At 30.5% G+C, this 9,575-nt stretch overlaps 1 protein-coding gene across 1 annotated transcript in view; it reads left to right on the plus strand.

Annotated features, from left to right (window-relative positions):
• The window catches only part of LOC117170217, a 15,490-nt gene extending 9,828 nt beyond the window's left edge, over positions 1–5,662 (plus strand). The window contains exons 2-6 of the mRNA XM_033356831.1: positions 2,744–2,958; positions 3,075–3,146; positions 3,417–3,508; positions 3,787–3,886; positions 5,473–5,662. Coding sequence (XP_033212722.1) covers positions 2,757–2,958; positions 3,075–3,146; positions 3,417–3,508; positions 3,787–3,886; positions 5,473–5,558 — 552 coding nt within the window. The 5' untranslated portion in view covers positions 2,744–2,756 and the 3' untranslated portion in view covers positions 5,559–5,662. The remainder of the gene's footprint in view (positions 1–2,743; positions 2,959–3,074; positions 3,147–3,416; positions 3,509–3,786; positions 3,887–5,472) is intronic.
• The last annotated feature ends 3,913 nt before the right edge of the window (positions 5,663–9,575 follow it).

The raw sequence follows: 9,575 nt of genomic DNA on the forward strand, positions 1-9,575 counted from the left end.
GGCTGATTCTTTGCTCTGATACGAATTCAAGAATTGAGTGGAGCATATAATGGAAATCATCACCCGGCTGATGTTAATAAATTCTTAAAAGAATTTACAGACAAAGCGACAATCCTGTGTACAAACGGTATAAATTACAAAGGTAGACAAATGAAGGTAAATTTTTTTTGCACTTATTTGTGATTCCCCTGCAAAGAAAATGGTACGTTGTGTGAAAGGTCGCACGGGATACCACAGTTGCTCGAAATGTATGTTGAAGGGTGAAGTTATAAAGCCTAGACAGTGGAGAAAAACCCAGAAGAAAAAACGACGTGTATGTTTTCCTGGAGTAGGGCCATTTAGGTACAGAACTGATTTAGAGTTTGCAAATAACTATTATGTAGGCACTTATCAAGATCGAAAGGCAACAATTTTGACAGATATTCCTCGACTTGGGGCTGTTTCCAATGTGCCACTTGATTGTATGCATTTTGTTTTATTAGGAGTGATCAAGAAACTGATTTTTCTATGGTTGGGGGGCCCTCCTGGTGTGAAACTTTCTTCTAGAGACATTGATAAAATCTCTGTAAAGTTAGTCGAATTTACAAAAAAGTCAACCAAAAGACTTTTCTAGGCCATCAAGCTCATTGAGAGATATAAAGTTTTGGAAAGCTACCGAATTCAGAAACTTCCTCCTTTACAGAGGACCAATGGTTTTCTTAACGGAATTTTAAAAGAAGAAATGTATGTAAACTTCATGGCCTTACATGTATTAATGACAATCTTATCTAGTCAAATTATGGTTAAAATTCCAGGAAACATCAGCTACGCTCAAGAACTTTTAGAGTATTTCATTCAAACATTTGAAATATTTTACGGAAAAGAATTTATGTCACACACTTTCTATAACTTACTTCATCTTTGCAAAGATGTTAAAAAATATGGACATGTAGACGTCTTTAGTGCATTTCGCTTCGAAAATTATATGACCACTATTAAAAGCAAATTAACAAAGAACAGTAAACCCTTACAGCCAGTGCCGGATCATGGGGAGGGCTTGGTGGTGCTGAAGCACCGGGCCCCACGCTAGTGGGGGCCCCCTTCTCCCCAAGAAAAACATATAATATACAGTAAAATAACCCGCTTATAAACAAAAATAATAAAGTCCTAAAAAAAATTTTAGTAAAATTTTTTCAATTAAATTTTTGAATTTTTTTATCATGAACTAATTTTAAATGAAAGTAAAATGTTAAGTCCAGCCGCCTTGAAGGGGCCCCAACGTTATTTTAGCTCCGGGCCCCGAAAGGTCTTAATCCGCCCATGCTTACAGCAGTTGGCAAGAAGGTACGCTAAGATGAAAATTTTACATAACTTCAACAACCTAACGTCTAATGCCAATGAATATGTCAAAAAGCGTCATTTTAGCGGACCATGGATCAATAATAATAATAATAATAATAATAATAACAATAATAATCCAAAAATTACTGCACAATATAAGATTCTCAATCATGCACTTTTTTCGATCGACTGCAATAGTTCAAGAAACAATTGCGTTTTACTAACAGATGGTTTCGTTGCATCAATTCTTAATATTATAGAATATGAGGAAAATAATTTATATTTGTTAGGAAAGAAGCTCCCTTTCAATAGAAGATCTATATGATAAGCCCCATAATGCCAATTTCTGCAATATTCACGTAAAAGATCAAAATAGCCAGGAACTTTATTTATGGCTTTTGAAAGAATTAAAAGCAAAATTGTGGAAGATCCCGAGAAACAATGAACGAGCAGTTGTATTTTCAATACTTTATTCTCAATTACCTTAAGTAATTAATAGGCCATTACCCTCTTAAAATACTGGATAATAAGTTGAAGGTTTATATGAAATAAGCAGAATTTGGAATGCCGTGTATCATTATTTTAGGAAAATCAATCAGAAATGTGTCAGGGAGATCTCGGAAAAATTTTGAACAATTGAATTATTAGTGAAAATGCTTTGGTATCTGAATAAATTATTTCTTGGTGAAACGAAAGGAATAAGGTCATTATTTTTTGAACGAGGGTAGGGATTGTCATTTTTTTATTCGGCATAAAGGTTCTTGCTTCTTCAATTGTTGATTCCCAAAAAATTCGATAGCTTTAAAAAATGGCAAAGTAACGGCCATTTTTTTAAGTCTAGAAAGTGAATTCTCTCAAGAATCTCAATTTGAATTTTTGATTTACAAATAGTTTGCAATTTGTGATACATATCTTGTAAGTTTGGTTTTTGGGAAGCCACTGCTTCAACTTTGAAAATATTATTTAAAAGGAATATCGTATTTTTTCATTTCCTTCAAAAACCACGAAAGGTACAAATAAGGTTAAAAAAAAAAAATTACTTGCCTTGAAAAATTCTACGAAAAATACCTCTCGCAAATTTCGCATCGTTCGCGGAAAAAATAATTATTGATATTAATATATAGTATTAATCATTCATAATGCTTAGGTTATTTTAAAATAATTGTAAAAGTAAAAAAATCTGGATTATACTGTGAAATAAGTGCTCCTTTATTTTCACCATAGTATCCAAATATATAAAAATACCAAATCATTCTGATACCATGACCTCGAAATTTTGCTTGATTTTAAATTAAAGTGGTTATTTATGCAATTAATCTGAAGAATACCAAATTTTCTTCGAAATGATAACGGCCGAATTAAGAAATAAATTATGGACAAACACTCCAGTTTATCGTTTCATGACATTTGCATGTTATTTCAGGTATTTTAAAAAAATGCCATTTTCCGTGATAGAATTAAAGGATGGTGTAGTTCTTGTTCCTACAAAGCGGATAAGAAATATCGAACGGGAAAAAATGATTTGTTATTGGCCTCCTTATAAAAGTCAGTCTGAAATAAATGATGCAGTATCAAAACTAGGGGACCCCTTGCCTTCTTGGACTCGGCATGATGTGCTGAAACATTTAAAAAAAACAAGTAAGGCTGGAAATATAATTTGCTATCAATGCTAACTTTATTATAATTATTTTACTATTTAAACCAATGGAAAAAACTTGAATTTTTTAATTTGAATTAATTTTTTATACACATAGGCACGGTGCCAAAGAAGCAAAGAAGTTTAGAAAACGGTCTCTCGAGTCTTGCGTATCAGGACAGAAACTCTGGTAATTTATGGAAAACGATGACATTCGGAGATTTAATTTTAGAAACTAAACATATAGACAGTAATTCGCGTTTCCTTTTTTTTTTTTAAATTCTTGAAACGTAATCATTAAAAATATTTCAGTAAATTCGGTAAGATATGTATCGTCTTGTTCTCTTTGAAAAATAATATAATTGAGCGACAAATGATTGCATGATTTAAAATGAATGAATATATGAACTTGTAATGAATATATTGTAATTAATTATTTATAGACATTTTCCTATTATAGGTCTCACTTATGAAGAATTATCTTTTAGAAAGATGAATGAAATTATAGTACACCTCAGAGACTTGAAATTGCAGTCACAAAATAACTCTGCGGTAAAGACCTGTAATATTTAATTTATTGATTCTGTTGATTGTCCAGAATTGCCAATAAAGACGTAGGCGGACTTATTGGCAATTAGCGAAAGGCTGAGAAACAAAAAATTAAAAAATAGAATGGTAAATTTTAGAAACTAGTTTAAATTACTAAATGATTAATTAGAGAAAATGTGGTATATATTTCCTGATGTTATAAGTAAGTAATTATAAAATAAAATACATTAAATGTTTGCTAATCACTACGAAAGAAATCATATTAAACTTTTGAATTACAGATAGTGTTCGGGTATCGCATCAAAATGCTACGGACCATGAGATCAGAACTTTGGGATCAAGGTGGTTTTCCCAAGCCAACAACAGATTGGTCAGGGAGAAGTGAGTGAACTATTTTCATGAATCTCATAAAGCCGAAATAAATTTGATCACGGGTAATAAATGCTGAGATGTTAAACAACAATAGGATCAAAATCAACTTCATTTAATTCCGCTAGAGATGAGTCAACTCCATTCTGACCCTATAGTTGTGCAACAACTCCGGCTATTTTAATAGTGATAGAAGCTCTTGAAATTTTCCAAAAATTTGGTTGAGCACCTGAATTCTGTCTCATCTTTCACGATGGACCCGGATTGAGTTCAACCCAAGAGGACCTGCACCTCTCGTTTTTCTTCTGAAATCATTTCAGTGATGCCACACGATTGGTTGGTTTGAGACAAAAAGGAAAAAAATCGTTGAATGTATTGTTGAATGAACTTAATTTCTATTTCTTATTTTTAGGTTATTATGTATATTTTTTTCAAAGTAACTCCAAGGCGATGCTTTTGTAAATTTACCATACGAAATAAGCATCTAAACGTTAAATATCGTTGCAAATCTCGGATAGATTAAAATTTAGGAAAAAATTTGCAAAATTTCAATTTTTCTCAGTCTTTAAAACAATTCTTTACTTCAGATCAGGCTACTTTGAATTTGTCCCAACCAAACTTAAAGGGCATTTCATTCACCGTAAAAGAACGAATTTCTTATCTAATGATGATTAGGAGATATATATTTTACAATTTATATTTTTTCTAAAAAATAAAAACAAGTTTTGTTTTAGTTTTTGCGAAATAGTATATTTCCCGTTCACTGTAGATGAGAATGTTCAGAATAGAATGAGTAAAATCAGGCTAAATGAAAAGGAAATGTAAAAAAATCTAATGTTATATCTCTCATACGTCCGAAGTTTTACTACTTTAAACGTGTGGAAGATGTAACATTTTTTTTAGATTTCCTTTTCTGTGACTCTGATTAAACTAATACTTTGACTGTTCTTTTATACACCCTGGCGGACCGACCCAGTGGGCACAAAATTTGGCAGCGTCTTTACGACATCGGTATATCTTTACGACAACTTTACGACATCCTATGTCCATGTCGTTAAGGATTCCTTACGATGTCGTAAAGACATCGTCAGATCATGCGACTTATTTACGATATCGTGAAAACACCTTAACGACATGGAAACCGGATGTCGTAAAGTTATCGTAAAGATGTCGTAACGATGTCGTGATGACGTCGCCAAACTTTGTGCTCACTGGGGAAGGAACTAAATGGAGCCTATACAAAGTACCCGTAAAGATCCCATTGGGTCCCCATTCGGTTCCTTTCAAATAAACTCAAAAAAACAGCAAAATCAACTTTTAAATTGTTGAAATTCGGATTCTACGTTAAAATTCCCTATAGAAGGTCACGGAATAATCGTAATAGTTTTTTTTTCAACGGTAAAAAGTTTTTAGAAATATAAGATGTATAACGCCTTTTGACTGCTACACTTCAAACGCATCGCTTGTAAGTAGCGACTTTGAAGAGGCATGCTACGAAGTGAGGAAATAATTTAAAGTCTGATAAAAAGTGATAAACTAGTAAAAGTTTTATATTTTCTTATATTGTATTGGAACCAATTAACTGTATTCCTTTGCAGAGATAAGAAGAGAGCAGATCAACAGGACGATGAAATGGAGGACGAGCTTACTCTGGAAGCAAATGAAAATGAGGGTGAATATCTAGATGCCGATGATGAAGAAGGCGATCTTGATGAAGAATAATTTAAATTATGAAACTAAATATATTATTATGTTTCCATTGGCGTTTGTATTAATAACTGATTTATTAAATAATAAATCACTTCCGGGAACCTTTCCCTTGTCGATGATTAAAAAGGCGGAATTGTTGATTAAATATAGTGTCAAAATGGACTTGATTAGACACTACCAGAACAGTGTATAGTTTGGTCTTTTTGTTATTCGTTATAAAAAAGTTAGTAAAGTCCTATAGAAACTTTCAAGAATGATGAAGGCAATCTTTTCTTAAAATGTATACGACATTTTCGAAACAATGTTTCGGCAACGTTGCAGAGAAATATAAATGCAAATTAGGAGACAATATTTAGACAATTTTTCGTGAACACTTTGCAGACACATACAGCAATCTCGATTCAACATTGTTTTGAAACATTGTTCAAACATTTCAGACAAATATTGCCAGAGTCGGACATTTTCATGTTTCTCGAACGCTGCTGCAATATTCATTTGGAATGTTGCTAATGTTTCAATTAAATATTTCTGCAATATTTCTGCGACATTGCGTGTTATGTGGGAAGAATTCGATCATAAATAACAAGCAGAGGGGCTATATCAATAGAGTAGCCGACACTCAAGGGTCCTTTGTTAAGCTTTCGAATTGAAATTTAGAAGTGGATTTTTTTTAATTTCATAGTTAACAGCCTAAAACATAATAATTCGGAATCTACGGGTCTCGATGATTTCAGATATCTATTCTTTTTTTTAAATGCTTAAAATTGGAAAACACGACGTTTCATGTCTGTTGTGATCAATTTAAAATTGTGAAGAATTGACCTCACTCGCGGTATTTTTAAATGAGTAAAACCACGAACAAGAACTTGTATGATTAATACATATATTTCAAATAATATAAATCAATATGTACACATACAAGTAAGCTATAAAATGGAGTCTATAATTACAAAGTTCTACAAAGTGAAGTGTAAGTGGAATTTTGAAAGCAGACGAGTTTATTACAACGATAAAAATATTAATGCCAGACTCTCGATGATGAAGCAAAGAGAAGGGTGTGAAAAATTGGGAAATGTGGTAAACTGGGAAGATTGATGACGTTGACGGTCTTGATTGGTCGAGGAAGTGCAAGGTAGGAGGCGTAGGCGTGGGATGAAAATCATGGAAATCAAGCAAAGGGAGATGGGGATGAGGCCCTTGTATTGGATCCTTCCAAAACCTAGGTATTCGCTTAACAGCTGCGAGTACATCATAAATTTCTTAAGATTAAATTTGCTGGCAAGTAGAAGGGCTATACAATTTTACTACGAGATGTTCGAAGATTTTAAAGGTTATGGCTAAATTGCCCTTGCAAGGCCATTCTTACATCTATTAATAAATAGAAAGACGAGAAATAGTAGATTGACAAAGGTACAAGGTAATGCTAGAAAGTTTCGAAAAACGTGCCTAAATTCGAGAAGAGAAGATTAAACTGCGAAATATGACTTTACTAGCGAAGATGAATTTGGAAAGTATATAAACTTAAAGGAAACCATATAAAACAAAATAAGTTTAGGTGTTGTGACTCAACAATTCAAGTAGAAAATGGTATATTAGCATATATGTTATAATTATAAATAAGTATAATGAGAAAATCCATTAAATTAAAAAAAATTGATAATAATTTGAAGAAAAATTAAAGAAGGGATTCGGATTAGCGACGTCCAACTACTGTAAATAACTCTGCCTGCCCGGTACGTGACGAATATAAAAGGAACATTATATTACTGTCGCAACACTCTAAATAGTCCGGGAGCCAAGAACTGTTTGGTCAGCGGAAATAGGTCCCCGGAATTTTTTTAATGGATATTGTGCAGAATGGTCTCCTGAATCCAACGGTATGAGGTGCTTTCGCGAACTGACGGTTTTTCTCGAGATATTGTTAATTAAAGATTTTTACATAAGAAAGATTTCAAGAGCTAAAATGATTTTTCTTTAAATTCTGGGAAAAATTTAGAAGATTATATAAGTCAAGTTTTTTGCATCTTGAATGCTTTTTTAAAATTTTAAGAAAAATGTAGTAAGTTAAAAATATATTTTTGGAATTTATTTTGTTTTAAATGTATTAGAAATATTCAAATACCTGAAAAAATGTCTCAGAATATATCAAATATTCGTTGATATCTTTCAAACTTCTAAATGTCCTAAACAACTTTTAAAAAGACTCGTATTTTTCTAATATTTTTTTAAATCCAATAAAATAAAAAAATTTATATTCCTCTAGGTTCTTTTTTGATGCATCTCTTTTCATGCTATTTTAGGCTATAATCACAATTTTGAGGATTTAAAGAGAAAAAACCAAAAAGTTATTAACTTGACCTCAAGCAAAAGACAAAATTCAAAATTCATTTGAGAAAAATGTTGTAAAATGTTCCTTTGAATGTGGTGGGGAAAGGAGTTTTATTAGAAAATGTGTAGGATTTTCTGAACAGGAAACTGCATGAATTTCTGAACTTTATAATTTTTATATTTCAAATGTATCTGCATTAATGTGCTTTACGTTTAATGAAAAATCATATGCTGAAAAACGATAAGAGAAATATCTATTTCTTCAACTTCAACTATAATTTGAAAGGCGATTCTTCATAGTATTTTACTAACTAATTGATATATTTTCATAATTTTATTCCTGAAATCTATTTCCTAAGGTCAAACATGGTACACAAATATCGTAAAATTGAAAAAACACCAAATATTTACAGGAATTTTTTTAATAAAAATCAATGTGTATCATATTCAAATAAATTTTGGCAATATTTATAAAATCATTATTATTTTTAATTAAAAAAATTAATGTATAGAGAGTACAGTTTTTATTTCAAATTTCACGACGGTTTTTTGTACCATGTATGACCCTCGGCCAGAATCAAGGGAAAATAATCTAAATATATGTTAATTAGTTATTAAAATGCTACAAAGACTTACCTTTACATTTTTTCTCTTTTTATAATTATGAGATATTTCTTCATAGAATAAATTTTATTGGATTTATTTTACAATTAAAATAAAATTGTAAAAGCTAAATTTTTTAATGCTGAGATAAGTATTTTAAGGCATTAAAGATTTTGTAAAAACTTCATATACAGGAAAATAGGAATTATCAGTTTGTTTATAAATTTATATGTAAATAATTATTATAAGGTTCTTAAGAAAATTGAAAAAAAGATTTTTGAATATATCAGATGTGTCAGAAAAGATCCTAGGAGATTTTAAAGATTCTTTATTTTTAATTTATAGGATTTTATAAAATATTAGAAAAATGTATTATCTATTAAAAATGTTTTTAATTCTTCAAGATATTAGTAACTCTTGAGTTTTTATCGAAAATTTAAAAAATCATTCAAAATGTTGAAAAAAATTTCCTTATAATCTTTTAAATTTTCCCAAGCATTTTAAGAAACTTTGTTTATTCTCTTGAAACCTTTCGACATTCTTTGAAAGTTCCTAAAGTTTATCTTGTGTTTCTAAAACACTTCTTATCTTCAAATTTTTTTGAATCTCATTAAGTCCACTAAATACTTCCTGAATTCACTTGATCATTTACTTTTTTTTTGTTGAACTTTTAAATCTTATCAAATTGAAGCATTTCGCTTTAAAATCTTCTACACTCTTTTTTTAAATTTTAGGAAATCGTGTAATGTGTTTAAAAATCCGCTTGAATTTTTTTTAAAGTACTCGTACATTATTTTAAATAAAAAATTATTAAAAACTTTCACACGATTATTACTGATTTTTTTTAATTCTGCAAAATTAAAAAAAATGCCTTTAAAGTTTTTCAGATGCTTTGAGATGCTTTGAGATGCTTTGAGATTTTTCAGATGCTTTGAAACTCAAATTTGAAAGTAAATTTTTAAACCAACATATAATTTTAAAAGTTGTGTAACAAAATTTCACAAGAAGGACTTATAAGAATTATGTTCCTTAATTCAAGATGTGAAAAAATTGACTCATA

Source organism: Belonocnema kinseyi, chromosome 3 (genome assembly GCF_010883055.1).
Source record: "Belonocnema kinseyi isolate 2016_QV_RU_SX_M_011 chromosome 3, B_treatae_v1, whole genome shotgun sequence".
Lineage (NCBI taxonomy): Eukaryota > Metazoa > Arthropoda > Insecta > Hymenoptera > Cynipidae > Belonocnema > Belonocnema kinseyi.